Source organism: Apodemus sylvaticus, chromosome 10, assembly GCF_947179515.1.
Source record: "Apodemus sylvaticus chromosome 10, mApoSyl1.1, whole genome shotgun sequence".
NCBI classification, from domain to species: Eukaryota; Metazoa; Chordata; class Mammalia; order Rodentia; family Muridae; genus Apodemus; species Apodemus sylvaticus.
The window spans coordinates 20,448,478-20,474,792 of record NC_067481.1 but is presented as its reverse complement, the minus strand read 5'-3'; the positions used below and the strand labels follow the sequence as shown (position 1 = coordinate 20,474,792).

The following is a 26,315-nucleotide window of genomic DNA, read 5'->3' as shown; positions in this document are numbered from 1 at the left end:
AGGAAGAGAACCTTGGTCTAGGCAGGTAGGGTTTATGTCAGTTGACTGCTTAGCCAGTTCTAGCCACAGGAAGAGCACTAACAAAGGAGATGAGACCTGTATTACAAGCACCTTTGGGTCAGTGTTAAGGAGGACTGAGAGCCTGGGGGGAAGGCCAAAGGGGAGAGGGATGGAAGGACTTCTGGTCATTGTCACGGGAGAAAAGAAAAAAGGAACCTCTACTGCTGAAATTGAAATCAAGCTGGGCAGACGGCACAGAACTGCAAAGTCAAAAATCTTGACCTACCTACCTATAAACGTGCTCACCTCCCAACAAAGAAGAGAGAACTGTCCCAACTCTATTATCCTCTGGACTACTTCTATTTTAGTGTCTAGCCAACCCAAAAGGCACATTTTAAAAAATTGTCAGAGAGGGCTAAATACTAGGAAGGCAAATAAGACTGCCCGGAACAAGGTACCCAGAGAAACCACAGGGTCCCTCTTCCAGACAATCACTGAGTGTCACTGCTTCCAGAGAATAAAGCTGTTGAACCAATCCTCCCCTCCCCCACCAAGCCCACTGTCTCTCTATATAACAAAGTAGGAACCTCAGGGAGAGCACTGCAACAGAGCACGCTCCCGACACCACAGCTGCCTGCTGCTCAGCTGCTCAAGAATCCTGGTGCAGGACGGACCAACTACTGCACAGTATTTAACACTTGTCCCAGGAAAAAAAATGTGTTAACATTTTTATAGTTCATAACTTTAAAAAATACAGGGGTTGATAAAATATACATGCTTAGTCATTTTTGCATCTAGCAGAAAACAAATACTTTATTTTTTTCTTTTATTTTATAACCTTTAAAGTTTCTTAAGTCAACTAGGGCAAACATATTTACAGAAAGCCACCAGAACAAGGATCACTTAAAGAGCTGGATGTAAAAAATATTATTGCAGTATACTACAAATACGGAACCTTTTTAATATGAGCTACAAAAAGCAGCATTTATGTTTATAGAGTTCAGTGCAATTTTACATTAAAAAAAATCCTATAAATTAAGAAAACATCAACATAACAGAAGAAAATATACCCTTCCAACACGAGCTCCTTCTGGGAAGCACACGGGTGAGCCTAGGTTTGGCGCAGCTTCCACTCCCGACAGACAGGATCTTCTTTTCTGGGATATGTAGATGCCTCTTGTGGGAGGAGGGGCATGAGGAGAGCCAAATGCATGGCTGTTCGTAAGGAGAGTGGGTCAAATCGCAGCCTGAGTTGCTTTTGGTTCCAGGTTAGACTCCCTCTTCCACCTCACCTGGGATAGTGTGTCACAAAGGGATAGTCACAGACACTGCCGAAAAGTGGAGTTTTCACCACTGGAGAGAGCCTGGCCTTCCTCGCGGCACTGAGGAGGCAGGACCAGATGGGCCCATGGCAAGTGCTTTGGTGACAACCCATTAGAGGAGGAAATGTTTTGAACTTACAGCGGGGAAGTGCAGAGGATCAGAGAGTAGAGGGAGGAAGGAGGATTACTCGACAGTCTGGAGATGTTGCTGCAGAGGTGTGTGGGTAGCACTTACTGGTGTTCCTTAGCTTAGAAACACAGGAGGGAGGGACTAATAGAAAAGGGGTAAATATCCCTGATAGTAAACCCAAAGCAAACCTCAACTCTAAATCCATCCCTGCAAGCCAAAACTCCTTTCTTTGGCGGTCGAGACACTGCCCGTTCCAGCTTTTACTTGCTGGTGTAAATGGCTCAACACCCCCAAGTGAAGAGTAGGTCTCCTTCCCTGGCTCAACATAGGCTTCTGACCCCCAACTCAAGTCCCATGGCTGGGAGGGTGCTGCAGGTCCTGACCTGAGAAGATGGGGTGCAGCAGTGGGTGAAGATGGAGGGCGGTGGCAGCTGCCGCAGCGGGCCGGGGAGCAAGCAGGGTAGGGTAGAGGGCAGCGTGTGGGACAGGATGGAAGGCAAACGGACCAGGATGGATGGCCGAGGCAGGAATTATATGGATAGGGTGGCTAGCAAGGAAGGTGGCCGGGTGGCCCGGGATAATCGAGTGAGTGAGATGGGACAGGGAGATGGGGGTGAGATGGGGCTGGGGGATGTGATGGACTTGGGCCAGCGGCTGAGGGTGAGGGTGAGGGTGAATGCCGATGGCAGCGGCGGCGGCTGCAGCATGATGCTGTAGGATGGCGTGCTGAACGGTTGTGATGGAGGTCGCAGAGGCCGTGGCTGGCTGCTGAATATGGATGGGCTGCAGGGCTGGCGTGGCTGGAGCTAGGGCGGTCGAGGCTGGAAAGGCCTTTACTTGTTTGGCCAGAAGCTGCTGCTGGATGTGCTGCTGTGCGGCCTGCTGGAGCTTGCTGTACTTCTCCATCTCCTCAGGGGTGAAGGTGATGGGCTGGCTCTCTAGAGGAGCCAAGGAAGCATCCTCAGTCCCATCTGTTGACTCAATGCTAGGCTCCCCGCTGGGAGGTGCATAGCTGGGGAAGTGCTCAAGGTCTGGGGCTATAGGCAGCAAGCTGGATTCCACAGGGCCTGGCTGACTGCCACTATCCAGAGACTCCAGAGTATCCCCATCACTGGGGTCAGCGAGGTAGTTATGGGACATGGCTGGATCCCCAGGGTAGCAGTCAGTGTGTGCTGGGGTGCCTAGAGCCACAGAGTGGTCAGCAGTAGCTTCTTCAGACCTTGGCTCTTCTGGGGGAGGGTCTGTTAAGGGACCAGCTGTTTCCTCCGAGGAAAACTGATGCCCAAACGGAGCATCACTATTCCTTGGAGACCCTTCTTCTGGCTCTGAATGTTCCTGCTCTTCACCCCTTTCTAAGCCAGACTCTTCACATTTCTTATTGGACTTCCGGGTAGCTGGAAGCTTCCCTATCATTGGAAGAACAGGCTTATTACCAAGAGACGGGGGGAGCTTAGGCCCGAAGTAACCTTGTGGGGGGTTCTTGTACTTGAGCCCAGCCTTATTAGGGGTGGCCAGCACCTCCTCACACACACTAGGTTTCCTCTCCACTTTCCTGGACTGGACCTTCTCTAGCAGCAGTCTGGCAGTAATAGAATTCTTATCTTCAGGACTGCAGTCACTTTCTGAGCCCACTCCTGGGCCGGCACTACTATTCTGAGACGGCAGGCCTGCTCCCTTACTGTCATCTCCTCTGCCATCTTCTTTCTTTCCAGGCCCTTCTCCCCGACCTGATCGGAAATAGTGGGGAGATTGAGAGCGGTAGATCTTTGAACGAATGAAATCCCGGCGGCCAGAGCGCCTTTCCTCTGGGCTTTCGTGACCCCAGGACCCCTTTCTGGAGCCTGACCTCTGAGAAGGGCTCCTGGTGCTGCGGCTCCGGTCTCGGCTATAGCTTCGGCTTCGCTGCCAGCTGTGGGCTGTGGTGCTACGACTTCTCCTCTTGCTTCGACTGCGACTACAGCTGCTACTGCGGCTTCGACCCCGGGATCTTGATCGCTCTCTTGTATGGCTCCGAGACCGGCTTCGGGACTGGCTGCAGCTGAGGCTGTAATCATCATCAGATGACGAGTACTTATGTCGTTTGGACCTGTGTTTGGAGCTGGCAGAGTCTGAATCATCTGAGTCATGAGAGCGCTTCGAGTGCCTCCGCGATCGGTCACTGTAGTCACTATAGCTATCATCAGAGTAACTGTGCTGTCTACTGTAGCAGCTCTGGTCTGAAGACGCATCAGAGCTGCTTGAGTAAGAACGCCGGGAGGAACGATGTGAGGAATGGCGGTGGCCAGATCGAGAGCGGCTACGAGAATGCTCACTACCTGAGTCTTCATCTTCCTCCTCCTCTTCTTCCTCCTCCTCTTCCTCCTCCTCATCCTCCTCTTCCTCCTCACTGTACTGGGATGGAGACTTCTGGTGTGGCCGGTGTGAAGAAGCATCGTCACTCTCCTCCTCTCCACTGCTGCGCTGGCTCCGATGGCTGGACCGGCTGCTGTGCTTGGTGCTAGCTCTCCGCTGGCAGGAGGAAGCTGGGGGTTCGCCTTTGTGTTTCCTCCCACCATGGTCTTGGCAACTGCTACCAGCCCCACCATCATCCTTCTTGCCACTGTTTCCTTCTTCAGCAGGAAGGGATTTCCGCTGGGAATCATCTTGAGCTCGGCGCCGTCTTCTTGACGGTGCAGGGCTGCCACTTCCAGGAGGTTCTGGTTTGGGTCCTCTTTCAGTATCAGCTGGGACTGATGATTTGTTCTTCTTCCGTTTTCGTTTCTTGCGCTTCTTAGATCTCTCCCCAGACTCTGCCTTACAACTCTTCTCTTCCATGTCAGCCTTGTGTTTACGTTTGTGCTTACTGGATTTTTTGTGTTTCTTTTTCTTTTTGTGTCTGTGAGACTTGCCTGATGGTTCTTTCTTGCTAGGATGGTTTCTTTCAGTGTCTTCAGCTTCTGATGTATGGCTATCCCCAGGCTCCTGCTTGTTCAGGCTGCTACAGGCAGCTTCTGAAGCAGGTTCATTCACTCTGTCTTCTGAAGAGAGTACTACATTCTGTTCCCCCTCCTTGCTTTTATTCGGTTCTCTAGGATCAAGGCTCTGGAGATGATCCTTTGAGGAGCCTTCGACATCTTTCGGCTTTTCTGTCCCTTTAGCTTTAGCATCTTTGTTTCTTGAAAGTTTAAAGTCAAAGTATAAAGGATTACAACTGTAGGAAATGGAGGGCTCTGCTTTGGTGAAAATGAGTAGTTCTGACGGCCACTGGAGGGCAGTGCTTTCATCCTTGCTTAAGACTGGAAAGAATGGACCAGTGGGATGCTTGGGTCCCTGGCCTGCTTTTGTTGCTGGGGTGGCCTGAGACCTTTCTTTAGGATTGGACGCACACGCCTGGCTCTCTGCAGTCTCCTTACTCTCTGCACTCTGCCCACCTTTGCCTTCTCCCGAGCCTTTCTTTGTTTCAGTTTTGTTTCCAGGCTCTGAAGGCCCAGCTATGGTGGCTTCCTTTTGCAGCTCAGAAACGCCACCAACTGTTTTCTCTGTTCCTTGGCTTGCTGCCACCTTACTACAACCTTTAGGCTTGGGAGAACTGCTTTTTCTGCTCTCTGGGGCATTCTTTGAGTGTGTACTATGATCACCGTCCATTTGCTCACTGGCTCTCATAAAGAGTAAGAAGGGGAAATTAGGTTTGACTTTGCAGTGTGCTGGGGGGATGTAGTGGTAATATTCTGGCTCTGTAGCCCCTGTTCCTTCTTCCCGCTTCATCCTTTTCAACTTGGACAGTGTAGAGGCGAGGGACCCTCCATCATGAGGGTCTTCATCTTCCTTCTTCCCATCGAGATTCCCAGTGCCATCAGTGTCTCCCACCTTCTGCACCCCTTGGTCAGAACTCTTCTCCTCAGCCTTTGTTCCGTCTTCTGAGCTTCCTTCCTCTGCATGGTCCTTGAACACGGATGCTATTGATTCAAGTTTGACGGGAGCTTTCTTGGCAAAGGAAAATGATACTCCCAATTTCTGCAGTGGGGGTCCCAGATTATTCTTAATGCCAAAGCTGATACCTTGGGAGGCTAACCCAGGAGTCTGTGACAACCCAGTGGTATTAGTGATCTGTACTGACATGAAGGGGCCCCCTTTATCTGTGGAGAAGTCAGCTCCAAAGCCACAAGAAGAAACGGCACTTGTGCCACTGTTGGTTGCTGACTCGTCTTTCTCCTCCTCTCCTCCATCTTCGTCTACAGCCACTGTGGTTGGTCGGAACATGGGCCCACTTCCTGGTGCACTACACAGTGGGTGAGAAAGTGAGAAAACAAGAGAGAGAATTCGATCATAGATCTTATAAAACATTCGTCTTTTCTGTCCTTCTACTCATCACAGGTCGGTCTCAAAGAAGCAGAGTTGCTGTCTCTAACAATGTGTTGACGAACAGAACTTGTTGAACAGAGGGCAAAGTTTCATTTGATTCAGAGGCACACGCCTCTGATCCCAGCACTCTGGAGGCAGAGGCAGGAGGATCTCTGAGTTTGAGGCCAGCCTGGTCTATACACCAAACAAATTAAACACAAAATGGAAATCTGGAGTATAGGCTAAGACCAAACCAAGAAATATGAGGGGAATGGTCCTCTGGAGAGTGACCGAAATACATATTTCACATGCCAGAGTGTTATGCTTTTGCAGGCAGAATAGAAAGATTTCTCAACATTCAGAAGCCAAGGCTCTGTCCCATCCTCCTCCTCCTCCTCCTCTACTTCTGTTTTCCTGTATAGTCCTGGCTGTCCTGGAGCTCACTCAGAAGACCAGCATGGCTTCAAACCCCTAGAGATTTGCCTGTCTCTGCCTCTCAAGTGCTGGGATTAAAGGCATGTACCACCACGCCTGGCCCCCCTCTCCTCCCTTTCAATATTTGTCTTTTATTTCCCCAGTGGTAAAGATGGAACTCAGATCTGTGAAGAGGTACTCTATCCTGACCAACACTCAATACACCTTTTTAATAATAAAAACTTTTGGGGTTGGGGATTTAGCTCAGCCCTGGGTTCGGTCCTCAGCTCTGTTAAAAAAAAAAAAAAAGACAAAATAATAAAAACTTTTTTTATTTTTAAGATTTTGTTTTGAGATGATGAACTCATTATATAGATCAATCCAGCTTCATATTCAGAGATCGACCTGTCTTTACTTCCTGAGTCCTGAGATTAGGGCATACACAATCACACTGGCTGACTATATAGTTTTCCAAACGCAGGATAATACTTGACTCAGACACGTGCTAGGATGTCGTAATGGTAAACTGGGGTGCTGTGCTTCTCTGCAGGGGTGTGCTGGAGAACGAGTAACAGAAATAAGGGCATCATTTGCTCAGTCCCTTCTCCTTTCTCTTTTCAGACAAGATGACCTCAGTCTTATTACACAACCAAGCATAGCACTGTACTTCTGGTCTACCTGCATCTACTTCCTGAGTGCTGGGATTATAGCTATGTGCCAATATGCTTATGTGGTACTGTGGAATCAAGCAGAGGGCTTTATGTATCCTTATGTAAAGCACTGAGATAGATACCTGGCCCAATTAAAAAACTTGTTTTAGAGCTCCTACTTTATTTTTACATATGAGTACTCTGCATGTACACCTGAATATCAGAAGAGGGCATCAGATTCCTTTATAGATGGTTGTGAGGCAGCATGTGGTGCTAGGAACGGAATGGGACCTATGGAAGAGCAGTCAGTGCTCATAACTGCTGAGCCATCTCTCCACAGTCCCTCCACCCAATTTAAATATTTCTAAGATTTATATTTTTTGAGATCAGATCTCATCAGGCAGGTTGGCTTTAATCTTATAGCAATTCTCTTGCCTCACACTCCCAACTGCTAGGGCTATCTATAGGCATGAGCTACTACATTCAGTGTTTGAATTATAAATCTATAAATTACCCCTTAAGGACTCTATTCACCCACAGGACATTCCCGGCATGGAACTCCTACCATTCAGCTTGTTTTCTTTGCTCTGCCAACTCATGGAGTCGCCGAAGCGCTTTTTCTTGTTTCTTCTCGTCTTTTCGGGATCTTGAAGAGACATTTCGGGCAAACTCTCTCTGCTTGAGATCTTTTAATCTCTGAGTTAATAGAAGAAAGAAACAGAAGGTGAGCAATTTTAATCAGCACACAGATGTGAAGGCAAAGCCTTTGTACAATTGACCCTGAACCCATGTTCTAACACTGGCATGGAGTATACTGTTTACTTATATGGTTCTAAGAAACACAATAGCTGACCACTGTGAGCATGACACTTGGATTATGGGCAATTGTAATCAGGACAGCAAGTCATTTGCCTTACTGAACAAAACAAAATGATTTCAGAAGCAACACGCAAATTTTAGACTATTGGGAAGAAAGAGACCAATCACCTGCTCTTCCAGGATGCAGAACCAGACAAACAAATGTGAGATAAATTGTAGTAACACAGGCCAAAGTGAACAGAAAGGGGTTAGGCTGGTACAGAAAATCACCCAAGGTGTAAGATCTAAAAAAGCAATGTACAGCTTACATGGGAGGTTATCAGAATCAGAGCAAACAGAAATACTTTCTTTCTCCACCATAAAAGAGTGGGGGGGGGTTGTCTGGCTTTAGTGATAACAGAGGTTTCTTATAATTATTAAAGTCTAGAGGTCTTCCAACCCTGGCATATTCAGAACTCAGCCTGACCACTTTCATCCAGCCTGTCTGCTAACATGGAAATAATTAGGTAGCTTTCCACTCCTTCACAGCCCTGAGAGGAACACCAGGGAAGAAGGAGAACGCAGGAAAGTTGAAGATTCTGTGACTTAAATTCAAGTAACAGAATGGGCCTTTTGTTTTCAGAAGCTACTGTGTAATTTTCCTCACAACAAAAGAAAACAAAAACCGAAGAAGTGTCATGAGACAGGCTGGTGACAGAGTCCGACATACCCATCTGCAATGAAGACAGTGCCATACACTCTGGAAAGTGAAGCAAGGCCTACCCATGAGCCTCTGCTCGCCCGACGGCTCAGGAAAAGGAAACTGACCCAATATAAAGTGGACATTGCTTTAGAAAGGCATGGTGTTCAACAGACAGAGGCATTTTCTTACCTACTATTTATGAAATGTATTTCAAATCTTTTGGAATTCGGAAAGGGAAGGGAAGAAAGACACACACACACAAAAGATATACAGCTAAAGACACTATAGAAAAACTCACTCTTGTGATCTGGGCTCCCAAATTAGAAGGATTTGCTCTCAAAACATCAGCTGAAAACGTCACATCACAAAGAGAAAAAAAGTAAAAAATAAAACAAGAGTGGAAGAGAAAAAATAAGGCAAGCATTACTACATGAGCTCTCAGTGAACCTACAAACAATACACTCAACAATTGGACAAAAGCAGCCAGTCAACAGGGCTGGGGAGAGGTAAGAGTAGAAAACACACGTGTACACACACACACACACACACACCCTAATCACATCTAGATAAATGAAACTACCCTTTTTCTATAATAAGTTCTATTTTCTCAAGAGAAATGGTAAGAGAACTTCAGGAAAGGCTGCTGTCTACAAGCAGTGAGTGAGGCTGAACTCATTCATCTTTAGTTTGGAGAACTTCAATTCATCAACAGCTAACAAAGCTGGTGCTGGTATAGGTCCCATAGAGATTTACTTGAACTCCTGCCACAACCTTCCAAGTAGCTGGGATTACACATCTGCACCACCAGGCTCAGGGAGGATCAACTATCTTAAGTAGTATGAATTTCAATGTTTTTCTGAGAGGAATGGGGCAGAAAGAATCCACTATGACTATTATGCCATTTTTTACGGATCTTTTTTCTCCTTCCTAAACACTTAATAGGCTCTCTTATCAAAATTTAAATAGAATGCACTGTTTTTCTCCTATCTTCCTATACACCTCATGAAGTTCTTCTATGTGCATCTCTTTCAAAGTAGGCATTTGTTGAACTATAGAACACTGTTCAAAAAATAATATTTTTCATCAAAGCCTGGAGCCTCCAGATTGTGTCAGACAAGGATTCCTCTCCTTTCTTTTGTTGGTCTTTGAAACAAGGTCTCATTGTGTAGCCCTTGGTTGGTCTAGAACTAAGAAAGAACTACTTGGCTCTTCCTCCTGAGTACAGGGATTAAATGGGTGAGCCACCACACCTGGCTCTATTCAGTTTGGAAGATGAAGGAACAGGACCAAGGTCACAGCATTCTAAACACATTCTACCCAAAAGTCCTGCCACAAGTACACAGAGACAGGAAACAGAATGTTGTCAAGGGGACAAATCTTAAGTGTCAAGCTTCCTTGCAGAGTAGATGAGTGCTCTATCAAGTCCAGCAAATATTCCTTCAACACCCTCACAAACTTCACAGTCAAGCCAGGAGTCTCCGGGTGGAATGAGAACTCCCAGGTCTAGCATAGTCTGAGTGAGAGAGTAGAAACCTCCCCAAAGCCAGCACAGACACAGCTGCCTTTCAGATGGTGACTGTCTTAGTCAGGGTTTCTATTCCTGCACAAACATCACCACTAAGACGCAAGTTGGGGAGGAAAGGGTTTATTCAGCTTAAACGCCCACACTGCTGTTCATCAAAGGAAGTCAGGACTAGAACTTAAGCAGGACAGGAAGCAAGAGCTGATGCAGAGGCCATGGAGGGATGTTACTTACTGGCTTTCTTTCCCTGGCTTGCTCATCTTGCTTTCTTATAGAACCCAAGACTACCAGCCCAGGGATGGTACCACCCACAAGGGGCCCTCCCCCCTTGAACATTGAGAAAATGCCTTACAGCTGGGTCTCATGGAGGCACTTCCTCAACTGAAGCTCCTTTCTCTGTGATTAACTCCAGTCTGTGTCAACTTGACACACAAACACATCACTATTAAGCCACAGTGCTTACATTCTTAATTCATCCCCACAATCTAAATAATTTTAAAAGTACCACAGTCTTTGCAAATTCTTATATGTTAAAAATTCAATACCTTTAAAATATCCAATCTCTCTTAAAATTCAGTCGTTTCACAACTCGAAGTCTCTTAACTGTGGACTCTACCAAAATACTTTCTTCCTTCAGAAGGGAAAAATATCAGGGCACAGTCACAATCAAAAAGCAAAATCAAACTCTAAATGTCCAATGTCTGGGTTCCACTCATGATCTTCTGGGCTTCTCCAAGGGCTTGGGTCACTTCTCCAGCTCTGCCCTTTGTAGCACACAGCTTGTCTTCTAGGCTCCAGCTGCCTGTACTCCACTGCTGTTGCTTTTCTTGGTGGTCATCTCATGGTACTGGCATCTCCAAAACACTGCTGTCTTCCACTGTAACTAGGCTTCACCAATAGCTGCTCACAGGCTCTCTTCATGGTGACAGGCCTCAACTCCTTGGCATGACCCCTTCAGTCCTGAGCTATCAACTGCAACTGAGGCTGCACCTTCATTAATGGCCTTCCATGGCCTCTCTCAGTGCTAAGCCTCAGTTGCTCTTCATGACCCCTTCATGCCTTCAAAACCAGTACCATCTGGATGACTCTTACACATTACCAAGTCGTGCTGCAGCAAGAGCTACAACCTTGGCTATTTCTGGAACACAGCTTCTTTGTGCTCTCAGAAAACTTCCCAGAAGATGTCACCTCAATGACGTCTCTTCTTAATCACCACTAATTTCTTAGCTCCAGCTAACCAGCATCAATAGTCCCAATAATGCAAAGGTTTTGCTTTAGTAGTTCTGGTATGTTGTTAATCACAGCTGATTCTTCAGCCCCAATTGACCAAAACCACAGAATCTTCACAATCAAAATAGCAACGGCCCTAATAAGAGTCTTTAATCTTCCCTCTGAAACTTCACAAGGCAGGCCTCCATCTTCCGCACTGTTCACATTATCTTCCAAGCTCATACACAACATCCCATTGAGCTCTTAACATCCCAATGGCTCTTCTAGCCCAAAGTTCCAAAGTCCTTCCACAGTCCTCCCCAAAACACGTTCAGGTTGTCACAAGAATACCCCACTATGCTGGTACCAATTTGTCTTAGTCAGGGTTTCTATTCCTGCACAAAACATCATGACCAAGAAGCAAGTTGGGGAGGAAAGGGTTTATTCAGCTTACACTTCCACACTGCTGTTCATCACCAAAATAAGTCAAGACAGTGATATTCTGATGGAAATGGAAAAACATGCCTTTTCTTTAAAAGGATCATTTATAGCCAGGCGGTGGTGGCGCACGCCTGTATTCCCAGCACTCTGAGAGGCAGAGGCAGGCGGATTTCTGAGTTCGAGGCCAGCCTGGTCTACAGAGTGAGTTCCAGGACAGCCAGGGCTACACAGAGAAACCCTGTCTTGAAAAAACCAAATAGATAAAAAAGAGGATCATTTATTTATGCATTTATTTATTGTGCCTTTGTGTGTATAAGCTTTGGCAGGACTTGGCACTGTCCCCCACCCCCACCCGCCATGAGGTCCCTGAGAATGGCTTGTGTCATAGAGTTGAGTGAGCGGCTGACCCTTCCACATCTACTGAGCCATCTCATGGGCCCCAAGACACAGGTTAAGATTCTATTTTCCTTATCTGACTCCAAATTTCTTTCCCACTTGAGGTCAAAGAATTCCCTTCACCAAAACTCTGCCATCCCTGCCCCTGCCCCTCCTAAGAACCCAGAATAGCCGTCTCCACTGTCAGCACCTTTCTCATCTATGACTGTCAGATTCTGTTCTCAATACAGCTGCTCCTGTCTTTCAGAAAGGTGCAAGTGCAAAACTTCAGTCAGAAAGACCTAGGTCAAGCCACTCATCACCAGTCACCCAAGTCTGCACCTCACAGCCTCAGCTGTCCTCACTGTAAAATTAGAATGAGATATTAATAGGTTTATGAGATTACTTGCCAAACTAACCCCCTTTCCTTCATTATTTCAGCCTAGCCTTCCGTACTCATGGCAAGTGCTGCACAACTAAACCATCCGTAGCCCTCTTTCCACTTGTTGGCTCTCAAGTTATTGTCAGTCACAGCAAAGCACCTAGCAGGGCACAACTGCTCAACTGCTTTTCTTTCTTTTTTTTTTTTCCAAAACATCCATAGTTTCACTATGTAGCCCTGGCTGTCCTAGAACTCACTGTAGATCAGGCTGGCCTCAAACCAAGAGATCCGCCTGCCTCTGCCTCCCTTGTGCTGGGATTAAAGGCGTGCACCATCACCCAGTTACTATTTTTAAAATAAACTTTATTGTATTAAAAAAAAACTTGAAAATAAATTAAAAAAAATCACATACTAACGTTAACTACCATTTAAAGGAAGTCTCTTTTTAAATAAAAAATTCCTGTCCTGGTAATGGTGAGACACACCGTCAGTACTTGGGGCAGGCAGAGGAAGGTCCAAGTTTGAGACTAGTCTATAGAGCACAGACCGCCTGGTTGCTTTTCTTTTTGAAATCAGTGAACTGAATGAAGACAGATAATAGATACTTTTTATGCATTTTGTGTTGAGCACAGCCAGAAAGAAAACGTAGGGGTGGTTCTTACGCTTTATCTTTCTGGATATCTATGCTCTGACCTTCTTCGACCTGTAAACACTCCTTTTCCTCTCATGTCAACAATCCTATATACCAAAACTCTAGGCCTCTTCTCCCTACTGTTTTATGTCTCCCTTTCCTATAACACAGTGTTATATATATATAACAGTGACCACCTTCTGCCAAACTGAAGCAACCCCTCAATTATTTGGCCAGTGCATACAATTCAAGCTTCAGGGATTGATGTTTGTGGAAAAGCCCATCAGGATATTACTCAGTGGTGACAGGGAAAAAAATGCAGAGCGTTAGTTTAACTGGACAAGCAAGAGCAGTGGCTTCCCAGCTCCAAGAGAACAGCACCTTTACATCCTCCACCCAATGGAGACTTGACCCAGGACCTACACAGGCCAGAAGCACTCTACACAGATCCACGGTAGCTTAGCCTGGCCTTGAACCCTGGCCTTCGTTTCGCAGGGTTGGACTTGGTAGGTCTGCACCAGCACCTGGTTCAATGCTCTCCTCACAGCACTGACACTTACGTTTTTAGTTGGGTTGTTTTAACCTCTCAGAACAGAACGCACACATCTTAGAATTACTATCATAGTGTATGACTGAGATGAATTTAAATTTATAAAGAAAAACAAGTCGAAACAGTACAACATGAACACGGTAGTCTGGTTTCTATTTAAATTGGGGTTGTGTGCTAAGATGAAAAACGATTAGAAATACATAATAAGAGAGTATACAGTTTACCTACAATACTAGTTCCTGAGAGGTTTGTCATCAACTTTCTGTTAAAACAGATAGCTTTCCTAAGTAGACACTTTTCCAAAGTTAATTAGGTTGCAATTACTGGGCAAGTAATCTACTTAGTAGGTGAGAAGATCAAAACATGCTCAAGCTTTAGAGACTGACCAAATGACTCCATTCACTATTAAGTAAAGCAGTCTCAAAGAAAATGGCACCCAGCACAGCTCCCTCTGCACGGATGGACAAAGGCTCCAAGATGCATTCTTCCCTTCACACTTCTGTTTCAATAGCTTAACAACTTGAGAGGGGAACTGTGTTAAGTCAATATTTATGAAGCTTTAGGAATCAGAGATTTTTTTTTTTTTTTTTTGGATTTGGTGTTTTCGAGACAGGGTTTCTCTGTGTAGCCCTGGCTGTCCTGGAACTCACTCTGTAGACCAGGCTGGCCTCGAACTCAGACATCCGCCTGCCTCTGCCTCCCAGAGTGCTGGGATTACAGGCATGCGCCACCACCACCCTATTTAATGGTTTTCTAAGGACAAACAATATAAACAAAACACAGATATGGAATATGTACACAGGTATATGATCTAGATAGTTTGCTATTTTCATTTAAATTCAGCCTTAGGATTATCTTCCCTCATCCAACTGGTTATATGACTGTTCTGATCCCTCGTGATACACACACACACACACACACACACTCTCTCTCTCTCTCTCTCTCTCTCTCTCTCCATAGAGAACTGAATGAGAAAAACAAATTGGAGTTAAACAAACTAACAAAAAACAAAAACAAAACAATAAAGTCAGCAAACAATGAAGCTTCAAGAACAAAGTGGCCACTGCAAACTCACTATTTCTCAGAACATAATTCAGAGGCCAATTACTTTTTGAGTGCGGAGAGAATCCCAAACACTTCAGCTCTCTGGCAATACTAAGTATGAAAACAACCAACTATGAGTAGGTATCACTGTTCAAGACCCAGCCAGACAGTAGACAGTGTTAGGGAAACCATGCATTAGTAGCCTCTATTCTGTGTAATTCAATCAGTGAAATCACTACTGGCTGTGCATGCTGTTTCAAAGTTCAGAAAACTACTACTATTCACAGATGAAACAGATATTTCTATTATTAATTCAGCCTTAGGATTAATTAGGTGTTTTCAGAACATGTAAAAAGTGCAGAAGTTTTGATACTCAAGTCATTTTATAAAAAAGAGGAATGCTGAAAGCATTCTTTCCTCTGAGAGGAAAAAATAATAGGAAATACTGGAAGCTGATTTAGAATGTCAAATTATAGCAGTCAGAGCAGATGATCACACACTGAGACTGCAAGGAAGTAAGCCAACACTGGAGGGTCGGAGATAGCCTCAGTGTGCCCAGTGTCAGTCAGAACGTGGGGAGGAACATCGAATAGGTCTAAGTGACAACTCAAGTGTGTAAAGGAATCTGGCAAGGAACTAATGACTCAGAGATTGTAAAGGATGATGTGGAGCATGCAACTGTTTGTTCAGAGAATGAGTGAGAGACAGCAACTGGCTTGTTGGAGTATAGTCCCAATGTCATCAGACAGTCCACGATGAGTCAAAGGTGACTTACTGAGAAGTTTTAGGTGTTTTGTTTTAGAGATGGGTCTCAAAGCATGGTGGGTTCATATCTGTAATCCCAGCAGAGGGATCAGAAGTTCAACTACATTACCACAACTGTCTAATTAAACAGCAGCAATAAGAAAACAAACCAAAATCAGTAAATCACACAGAAACGCAGGAGACACTAGCCTGCCGCACACGCTGCAGAAGCTAGCTCCGAGTTTCTGCCTCAGTAACTACAAGTGAATGTCACTGTATATGACTCAGATTTTTTTTAAGGTGGGAACCAATTAAAATTAAATGGAAAAACCAACATCATAAAGACAAAGCCAAATGGATTTGTTGAGGTGAGCTGTGACACAAATAGGTGTCACAGATAGAAGTGTGACAGCAAAGTGCTATACTTTTGTCTTATTTTTTTGCAGTCCGGAAGAGCAAACCAGGCTTTGAACACAAACATTCACTTTGAACTAACCCTCAAGCCCCAATATTTACTAGTAAACGATGCCTCAGATTCACTCTGGGAAAAAGATTCCTTGCAGTCTGAATTTGAGGCTTTTACATCTATCGGCAGACAAACATTTTTTTTTTAAAGTTATGTAAGATAATTAAAAGGCCATGGAAGTGGGAATGGGTAGACCTTAAGCTTCATAGTAACTTACAACTATGCCAAAATGGCTAGGACACAATCAATGTTTTATTGAGCACTCAGGCATGTCAGAACTTAGTAAGTAATCATATGTGCGTTATTTCTTTAAGCACAGCTGGCTTCATCACTGGAGATTTCAAAGGTAATAAAACAGAGTACAGGAATTAGAATCACAGTGCCTATACTTTTACACTTAAAAAGTTTAAGCCAAGTATCAATTATTTTGTATTAATGACTACATAAAAATCTTAGAAGATTTGAGAAAAGCAAATAGAGGCATTTAAATTAGGATTTTAAGGTTAAGAGTATTGACTGCTCCTCCGAAGGTCCTGAGTTCAAATCCCAGCAACCACATGGTGGCTCACAACCACCTGTAAAGAGATCTGATGCCCTCTTCTGGAGTGTCTGAAGACAGCCACAGTGTACTTACATATAATAAATAAATAAATCTTCAAAAAAAAAAAAGTGATATATTTTTTTAAAAAGCCTCCTTTCTTCTTCTCTAAAAAAGACCACAAATGAGAAGAACCATGCTGCTGCTGTTTTAGAAACTGGACCTTAAGAAAGGTAACAGTAAGCTGGGTGGTGGTGGTGCACGCCTGTAATCCCAGCACTTGGGAGGCAGAAGCAGGGGGATTTCTGAGTTCAAGGCCAGCCTGGTCTACAGAGTGAATTCCAGGACAGCCAGGGCTACACAGAGAAACCCTGTCTCGAAACAAAACAAAACAAAAAAGAAAAAAGAAAAGAAAAAAAAAAAAAAAAAAGAAAGGTAACAGTATTTCCTAGGACCTACCTACATTAGTTTACCAGTAACAAAACTGTTCTCTGAAGTTTTAATGGTGAAAATCTGATGGAAGATGCAAGCTAGGACTACCATGGAGTAAAGTACTCACCTTCGACCTCAGAGTCATAACAATCCTGTGTCTTGCTTGAAGGCAGCAGAAGGTGCCTTTGTGATTTTAGAGCACCAATTTGAAAAATGGCAGGCCCAGATGTAAGTTCATGTCCACAGAAGAGGATAAAATATGTGATCCTATCTCCTATGAGGTACTATCTAGTTGTGCTGTAGTAAAGTCAACTCAGAGTTCCTTACAATTTTGAATAGAGGCCAGGCAAGGTGACAGAAGTGGGCGAGGATTCTAGAGGCCAGCACGGTTTACGGCGAATGCCCGCTCTTCTTCCAATTCTATTATTATTATTATTATTATTATTATTAAATAGAATTTATTCAGGGCATGGGGAGGGGAGTCAAGAGGGTAGTGGAGGCCAACCATGAGCACGTGGGGAGGGAGGGAATAGGGGAGGGGCGAGGGGACAGAGGAGGAGAAAGAAAGTAAGAGACCAAGAGAGGAACAAGAGCGAATGCCCTCTCTTGTAAAGAGAAAAGACAAAAGGAAGGAATGAAAGAGTGGAGACAAGAGCTGGAATTATAAACGCCATTGAAGACTCTTTTGTTGATATACATGCTGTCCTGAGATTCTACAATTTGTAGAAAGACAAGAATTTGAAGAAAGATGATATAGTCTACTTTTCAGCAAAAACAAAACAAAAAATCCAAAGTCATACATACTACAACTGTTTTTTTGTGTTTTTTTGTTTTGCTCTGTATTTAGAGACAGAAACTTTTTCCTATATAGCCCCGGCTGGCTTTACATTACAAATCCTCCTGCCTTCACCTACTAAAAACGGAGACTCAGGATCATGCCACGACACCTAAGTCTTCTAATAAATAAAGTGTACTTGTGATTCAGGTGAAGGAATGAACTAGCATGCATTTGTGAATGATACAGCTAAAGATCTTTCAAGTCATGGCTCTTAAACATATTCTGTATTACTGGACAGTATTTTTGAGTTCTCTGTAAGAAATTCATGATTTTATCTATTGTACGTGTGCGCGCGCGCATGTTTGTGCTTGTGCATATGGAAACTATAGGTTGGCTGTCAGTTGTCTTTATCACCTTCCACCTTGTTTCTTGAGACATGATCTCTCACTGACCCTGGTAATTAGTTAGGCTGGGTAGAGTCTCTGTGATATCCATGTCTCTACCTCTCTCTCCAGCACAGAAATTATAGGTGCAGGCTGCAGCCTGCTCTGTGCATGGGTGCTAGGGATCAGAATTTACAGAATCACACTTGTACCACAAGCACTTTGTAAAGTACCAAGCACCAGGAAAAACTGGGGAGGAGAGTTCTGTGTCTACGGCTTCTATGTCTGTGGGGCTCAGAGTGGATGGAGGGTGCTTTCGTTAAGCACCTTCCCCTTATAGACTGAGGCAGGGTCTCTCACTCAGCTCTTACCATTTTGGCTAGTCTGGATAGTCAACTTGCTCCTGGGATCCCACATAAGCTATCACACCCATCTAAGAGATCTGATCCAGTCCTCACACCCGTACAGCAAGTACTTTACCATCTGAATCATCTCCTTGGATCTCTGAATTCTTAATTTTATATTTTTATTTTGATTACCTAAAACAGTTTAAGTAAACATTTTGGATCTAGATAAGTTCTTTATAAATGTTTGTGATATAATCAGAGATGTAAAAATGACCTTTGCTAAACAAACATGAAACAATTAACATCATCTATTCATGGTTTTCAATAGTTAACCTCAGTACCAGAGATTGTAATTCTAGGCCAGGTAATTCTTTATTTTGAGGTACTTGTTGTATACTGTAGAATATTGAACAGTATCTTTGGACCCCACCCACCTGACCTCAGTAACACTACTGTTTTGTTAAAGTAAGCTGAAGTGTACCCAGACAAAAGCTCTGAAGAGCCCCTGGGGAACGGGTTCTTTCCAGGCTGGAAGCTACTGTAATCGAGTAGTGAAACAAATCAGTCAACATATACAGGAAAACAAATGAGAATGGCAATAAATAAATGAATAAATAAATAAATAAATAAATAAAATAAAAAATCAAGCTGCAACAACTTCTATTACACTTGAGAACTGTATCACTGAAGTATTAAGATCAATATGAATTTTATTACTTTTGTACTTTCTTAAATATTATGCTTTGAAAGAAATTCTTTCCTCTTAAAAAGCAACTTGGAGGCTGGGGGGCTAGCCCAGCCATCTTGTTTGGTATGGTGGCATAACCCTGAAATCCTGACACTGGCTGGCTATCTGTGGAGAGCCACCAGAAGCTGAAGACCAGCTTGGTCTACATGGCGACTTCTGGGGCATTTAAAGACTGTACTTGTTTGTTTGAAAGCAATTTAACTGAAAAGACTATCAAGAGCCTAAGAGTTTGGTCCTGGGTACTATAAAAAAGCAAGCCAGGCAATCCATGGGGAACAAGCCAATAAGCAACACTCCTCTGAAGCCTCTGCATAAACTCCTGCTTCTCAGTTCCTGCCCTTACTTCCAGCAGTGATGAACTGTTATCTAGGACATAAAACCTTCCCTCTCTAAGTTGGTCAAGGTGTTTCACATTTACTTCAGGCAGAGACTTAGTAAGACAAAGTGCCTTGTCGTTAAGATACAGTGTGTCTAATTTTATTTTTCTTCAGGATTTAGTTACTTTTCAAGGCATAAGGAGTAACAAAAAGACTTACTGATAGGAAGTAGCCACTAAAACTTGAATTGGAACTATGCAGAAGTTCAGAAGAACAAAGTCTAGAATAACGAACTCTTCAAAAATTTAACATGTTGAGGAAGGGAGAAACTGACATTAAGCTTTCCCAGATCAATCGCCAAATTGAAAAAAAATTAGAAACTACTTAAAAGCTACAAGCATTACTTCAGGTTTAAGAAATTCACAACTCATCATGCTACTTAAAATGATGATGGAGTAGCAGGGAAGTTATCTATGTTAGGACAGCGCCCATGGAAAACAAATCAAGAGTATCAGGAACAAAACTAAAGACTGGCTGATGGAAGAAGTCAGGCACACTCATAAACATCTATGATTGTTATCAATGAAGCGTCTTTTTCCTTGGTACCAAATAATTATTCCTTACCTGCTTGTGTGCGTGATCGTAAGAGTTGATATGGTTGTCAAATTCCTGATGTTTCTGATACTGTTTATCACAAAGTTCACAGTAAAAGTTGGCTCTGAGATCTTCTAGGGCTTTTGCAATTGCCTTTTCTTTGTCAACATAATCCTGTTAAGAACCACAAAATAAAAACAAAACAAAACAAAATAAAAACAAAACAACTCAGTAGAATTTAGATAGCTGCTACCCAAGCACAGAGAAAAAAACATTTCCATAAAATTCAAAGGTGCCAGTAAATGCCTGATAAATCGTAAGGGGAATTTGTAGGTGACAATGTGTATGCACTAACAAGTGTTCTAGACAGTGGAACTTTACTTCCCTTTTGGCAATACTGTAGACAAGATTCTATAGCATTCCCTATTTTGACCCTGACCAGAATATAAGACACAATTTAATTAGGCACAGTGTTGTTACTTGTTCAAGACACTCCAGGCTGACAAGAGTGCTTTTGAGTTCAAAGCTATCCCTAGTATATAGAGATTACTGAATTAGACAAGGTGATAAAGCAAATATCTGTGTCATCATGTCCCTCTATTTTCTTCATCTTTAAAAGATACTGTTATTTTGAGTGCTTGTTTGCATTTAAGTCTATATAATACATATGTGTTGAGGCCCACAGAAGCCAAGAGAAGGTGTTTACGCCCCATGGAATGGAGTTATAGGCAGTTGTGAGCTGCCATGCAGGTCTTGGGAACTGAATCCAGGTCCTCTTGGAGAAGAGTGGGTGCCTTTTACTGTTAAGCCATCTCTCCAGCCCCATTATACCTCCGGTTTTTTTTTAGTTTTTTTTTTTTTTATTAAAGATTTATTTATTATTATATGTAAGTACACTGGAACTGTCTTTAGGCTTTCAAGATCTTTGATCCTGGTGTAGCTTTTAGAAGGGTGTGTCTAGATACAAAAGTACTCAGCTTGGAAGTCCTTGGGTTTTCCTAGTACAACATCCACAACCCCACCATAATCCAGGCCAGTCTGCAATTTACTGGCTTCAAACTCAAGCTGACAATCAGCTGTTTATTTTGTTACTGATTTTGTTGTTGCTGTTATTTTTAAAAAGACTTATTTATTTATTATATATACAGCATTCTGCCTGCATGTACAACGACATGTTAGAAGAGGGCATCAGATCCCATTGGAGATAGTCATGAGCCACCATGTGGTTGCAGGGAATTGAACATAGACATCTGGAAGAGCAGTCAGTGCTCTTAACCTCTGAGCTAACTCTCCAGCCCCGTTGTCTCAAAAAACAAAGACACAGAGATATGTCTTTGGCTGTTCTGGACTGTGCAGAACAGGCTTGCCTTGAATTCACAGAGATCCACCAGCTTCCAGAGTACGGGGATAAAAGATGTACACTATCATGCCAATTTTGATTTTACCCACCTCCCTCCAATTGAAGAAAAATTCTAGGCCTACCTTTTCTCTTTCTTTTTCTTGTAAAATTTGTTTTGTAGTGAAAATTTTGGTTTTTTTCTTTCTTTCCTTTTCTTTTTTTGGTTTTTGAGACAGGGTTTCTGTGTTGTCATTTTCACCCCAGGTGTGGGGTGTGGGGCTGCTTCCAGCAGCTGAGGATGACTTGCTTCCACCCTAATGATAGTCTCTGTGACTGTGCTGTGTGGGATTCTGGGGACTCTGCAGAGGGCATATAAATCCTTGAGCCCCAAGAAGCCGAGTGCGCTGTTGGTTAGATGCTGCTGGCTGTGGTTTGCTAAGTAGTTGTGTGCAAAGAGGAAAAAATAAAAATTAGATAGCCAGGTGGTGGTGGTGCACGTCTGTAATCCCAGCTCTCTGGGAGGCAGAGGCAGGCAGATTTCTGAGTTCTAGGACAGCCTGGTCTACAGAGTGAATTCCAGGACAGACAGGGCTATACAGAGAAGCCCTGTCTTGAAAAAAACCAAATCAAAAAAAAAAAAAAAAAAAATTAGATATCCTGACTGCAAAGATCAAATCTGTCCCAAGGAACTCAATGTCCCGAAAGGTTTTTAAACACCCCCTTTTTCTGTCTCTCCTTTTCTCTTTCCTATCTACTGTTGGGGGTTGAAAGGGTGGAAGAAAAAAAAAAACCCACAAAGTAGCCAAAAGTCTGGCTACAAAGTTTCAAGATAGAAATGGTTTTATTCTACAGCTCATGTTTCCTAACTTTTAAAATTCTTCTGTTTCTATTTTTTCTATTATTTTGTTTTGAAACAGGGTTTCTCTGTGTTGCCTGGAACTCATAGAATTCACCCTTGGATGCCCTGGAACTCTTTGTAGATCACGTTTTCTCAAACTCAGAGAGAAACAACGACCTCTGGAATGCTGGGATTAAAATGTGTGACACCATGCTCAGCCTTCCTGTTTGTATTAAACTCATAGGAAAAAACAATGGCATGGATTCAATTTTTGCTAAATCAATTACCTTTTTGTGCACAGCAAGAGCTGAGTATGCAGCTCAGGGGTAAAAGTCTTGCCTACAATGCTTAAGACTTTAACCCTTGACCCCAGGGGTGGGGATCTGTTCTTTTGCCACCTGTTCTGCTTAGAGAATTTTTTTTTTTTTTTTTTTTTTTTTTTGGGCAATACACTGATACACTGAAAGAGGGCAATTAGCCTGAAGATGCTAATTTTTTTCTACTAGTCCTTCTGTAGCAAAGTAGATGCTAAGGCATGCTAAGCTGTGGTGTTAACATTTATGACAATAGTTTATTAGGCTCCCACCCATAGGACACACAGCTGGGCGGCAGTGGTGCACACCTGCAATCCCAGCACTCTGGGAGGCAGAGGCAGGTGGATTTCTGAGTTCGAGGCCAGCCTCGTCTACAGAGTGAGCTCCAGGACAGCCAGGGCTATATAGAGAAACCCTGTCTTGAAAAAACCAAATCCAAAAAAAAAAAAAAAAAAAAAAAAAAACCCCACAAACAACCCACCCCACCCCCCCAAAAAATACAAACCAAAACCAAAAAAAAAAAAAAAAAAAAAAACCTCAAAAACCAGCTAGTGGCACACATCTTTAATCTAAGCCCTTAGGAGGCAGGGCCAGGCCACTCTCTGAGTTTGAGGGCAGTCAGGACTATAAAGTTGAGTTCCAGGACAGCCAAGGCTATGCAGAGAAACCGTGACTTGAAGCACCCCCGCCACCACTACCAAAAAAGGGGGGAAAAAAAAAGATAGGCCTAGATATCATTAGAGTCTCCAAATAGCAACAAGCATCTTCCATGTTTTTATTTCATATGTATGAGTGCTTGCTGAGTGTGTCAAGGTCCACATGCATGAAGTTCCTGCGGAGGCTAAATAGCACAGACCCCTAGGGCTGGAGTCACAGATGGTTGTGAGCTGCTATGTGGGTGCTGGGGATTGAACTCGGGACCTCTGGAATAGCAGCCAGTGCGCTTAACCGCTGAGCCATTTCTCTAGACATTAAAAAAAAAATTAAAAGTGTTTTGTTGTATATGCTCAATATATATGAAGCGTGTTGAAGTATGTGAGTGCAATGAGGTCAGAGAACAACCCGGGGTGTCCATCCTCACCTCCTACACGGTGCCAAGGTCTCTCATCACTGTATGGACATGCTAGATGGTCCCTAGCTCCCAGGAATCATCCTGTCACTGCCTCCTGCTTATCCACAGGAGCACTGGGATCACAGGCGTGTGCTGATCCTCTGGGATGTGTGACATGAGCTCAGGCTGTCAGGTTTCTGTACTAAGGGCTTTATACACGGGGTATCTGCTAAGTGTTGCTTTTTGTTTTTCTTCTTTTTCGAGTCAGTCTTACTGTGTGATCCTAGTTGTTGTTCTCAAATTTTCAGCAGTTCTCATGCCTCCTCTCCCTAAGTGCTTGGGATTACAAGTGTGTGACAAATTGTCTAGAACCTTCTCTGCCTCTTTAATGCCAGGAAGACAGGCATGTACCTCCATGCCTGAATACCCTGGATTTCAGGAGTCCTCATGTGTGCTATCACTTCAGTCTTGGTTGTTTTTTTAATCGGTAAAATGATAATTATCTTACTTTTACTCTATTGTTATCTATCTTAACAATGAAAGGAAATAATAGATCTTTGGTTTTAAAGATTGACAAAAGATTCTTATGTTCTCCAACTAGTACATCACCCCTTTTTCTATTCCATACTTCTGAGGGAAGTTTAGATCCTGGGCTAAATTTATAGGCACTTTCAAGTCCTGGGATTCTGAAGGACCTTTAACAGATGTTTGACTGAGTAGGCAGGCTACAACTCGACTTCTCCTTTACACAGTAGAATGTATTTTTATTTTACTTTTATAGTTTTAAAACAAATCCCTTCTGTTTTTTCAATTTTTACCTTAAGTATCACAACCAAAAAACTGCTTTTTAGGATAATCTTTATTTTCTTTTTAAGATTTATTTATTATGTATACAGCCTCCTGGCAAGAGGGCACCAGGTCTCATTATAGATAGTTGTGAGCCACCATATGGTTTCTGGGAATTGAATTCAGGACTTCTGAAAGAGCAGACTCTTAACCTCTGAGCCATCTTCGACCTCGTTCTATAGGATAATCTTAATGAGATCTATTTCTTTCTTTTTTCCTTCCTTTTTGTTTGTTTTTCAAGACAGGGTTTCTTTGTGTAGCCCTGGCTGTCCTGGAACTCACTCTGTAGACCAGGTTGGGCCTCGAACTCAAAAATCTGCTTACATCTGTCTCCCAAGTGCTGGGACTAAAGGTGTGCGCCACCACTGCTCAGCTATGAGATCTATTTCTTATCTTCTAATTTGCCCATTTTATTTCTGAATGCTTAACTTACATGTTCTAAGCTGCAGTTTATTATGAATAGTCCTTTAAAAAGGAAACTATTCTGGACTAGAGAGATGGCTCAGTATTTAAAAGCACTGGTCACTCTTGCAGTGAGTCTAGGTTTGGTTCCCAATTTGTAATATAAGTTCCAAGGGATTTGAAGTCCACTTCTAGACTTTGAAAACACCAGGTACACATGTGGCACATACATATTTGTAGGTAAAATATCCATACACACGTGTCTCGTGTGGTAAGAACTGACTCTCCAAAGTTGTCCTTTATCTTCCTTACATAAACAGTGGCAAGCACCACCTCCATACCCACCCCATTAAAGAGAAAAGTAATTCACTGTGATACCCACATGGGGGGTGTGGGGAGTGAGAGACAGAGAGACAAACATCTGCTTTAGGGCTGAGTGCAATTGACAATGAACAAGAAAATTCTTCGTTTGTTACAATGAAAGAAACATTTTTGCTCAGGCCTGGGGAGACTGCAGAGCAGGGAAGGCTGCCTGCTACCAAGCCAGAGGATCCGAGTTTGCTCTCTGGGTGGAAGTTGTTCTCTGACTTCTATACATACTGTGGCATTACACATAAAATTAATGCACCTCTCCCCCTCCCAAAAATCATCCACTTTCTTTTTTAAAAAGGAAAGCCTGCTGGGCAGTGGTGGCGCATCTCAGCACTATGGGAGGCAGAGGCAGGCGGATTTCTGGGTTTGAGGCCAGCCTGGTCTACAGAGTAAGTTCCAGGACAGCCAGGGCTACACAGAGAAACCCTGTCTCGAATAAAAAAAAAAAAAAAAAAGGAAAGCCTCCAAGGACTCCACCATTTTTTCACTGCTCCTGCCTGACTTCCTGTATACTACCCAGGACTAATAACTTTCAAACACTAATGCAATTTTCCCAACACACATATGGAATAGGTATTTCAGTTTTTACTGAGACAATAAAAAGATTATCCCAAATCACTGTTAAGTGTGAACAAATGCTGTCAGTAAAGGAGACTCTTCACCAAAAGTGAGTTTCCTTTCTCTTCTACCTGAACACTCTCAAACAGCAGGGACTGTTTGTTACCTTGTACTTCTGCCTCAGCTCTTCCGTGTCTTCTTTTTCTACTTCTAGGACACGACGCCGTTCGGTAGCATCTTCGGCATAATCCAGCTTCACAAAAATAGATAAATTTATTCTTATTTCCTAAAGTACCCTAGGACTAGCTATAAAAATGTCATCTGCACAAGCATAATGCTTGATAGCACAAAACTTTCCTCAGCTAGTTCTTGCTTTTCTGCCATGCTACAGAAAACAGAAGCAAAGTTCCTTCATATCTTTCCTACCTATGCACGCCCATACACCCACCGGCTGACTGCAAGAGTTCAGTTCAGCATTTACTTCCAAGGAATTAGAAGGAAATGAAGACAGTATTTCAGACAATAAAATAAAGGGATGCAGGTAAGCCCGCACTGGCAGAGCATCTACCTCAGCAGTGCTTTAAGCACAGAGAAACACTGTCCCCTAAATGAGTGCCAGGGCCTCACTTGATCTTTCTGTCTAACACCAGAGAACTTCTACAGGGCACTATTTACATCCTCAGTGCTTCAAAGACAGCACAAAATGAAAACATCAAATATACTTTTAATTGATCAAAAAAATGTTCAATTATGCTTA

General features: G+C 43.3%; 1 protein-coding gene across 3 annotated transcripts in view; it reads right to left on the bottom strand.

Annotated features, from left to right (window-relative positions):
- Positions 1–785: 785 nt before the first annotated feature.
- The window catches only part of Gpatch8 (G-patch domain containing 8), a 69,594-nt gene continuing 44,064 nt past the window's right edge, over positions 786–26,315 (bottom strand). For all 3 annotated transcript variants that reach the window (XM_052196340.1, XM_052196341.1, XM_052196342.1), the window contains 4 exons: positions 25,725–25,811; positions 19,869–20,012; positions 7,402–7,532; positions 786–5,710 (listed from right to left, as the gene is read on the bottom strand). In XM_052196340.1, coding sequence (XP_052052300.1) covers positions 1,798–5,710; positions 7,402–7,532; positions 19,869–20,012; positions 25,725–25,811 — 4,275 coding nt within the window. In that variant the 3' untranslated portion in view covers positions 786–1,797. The remainder of the gene's footprint in view (positions 5,711–7,401; positions 7,533–19,868; positions 20,013–25,724; positions 25,812–26,315) is intronic.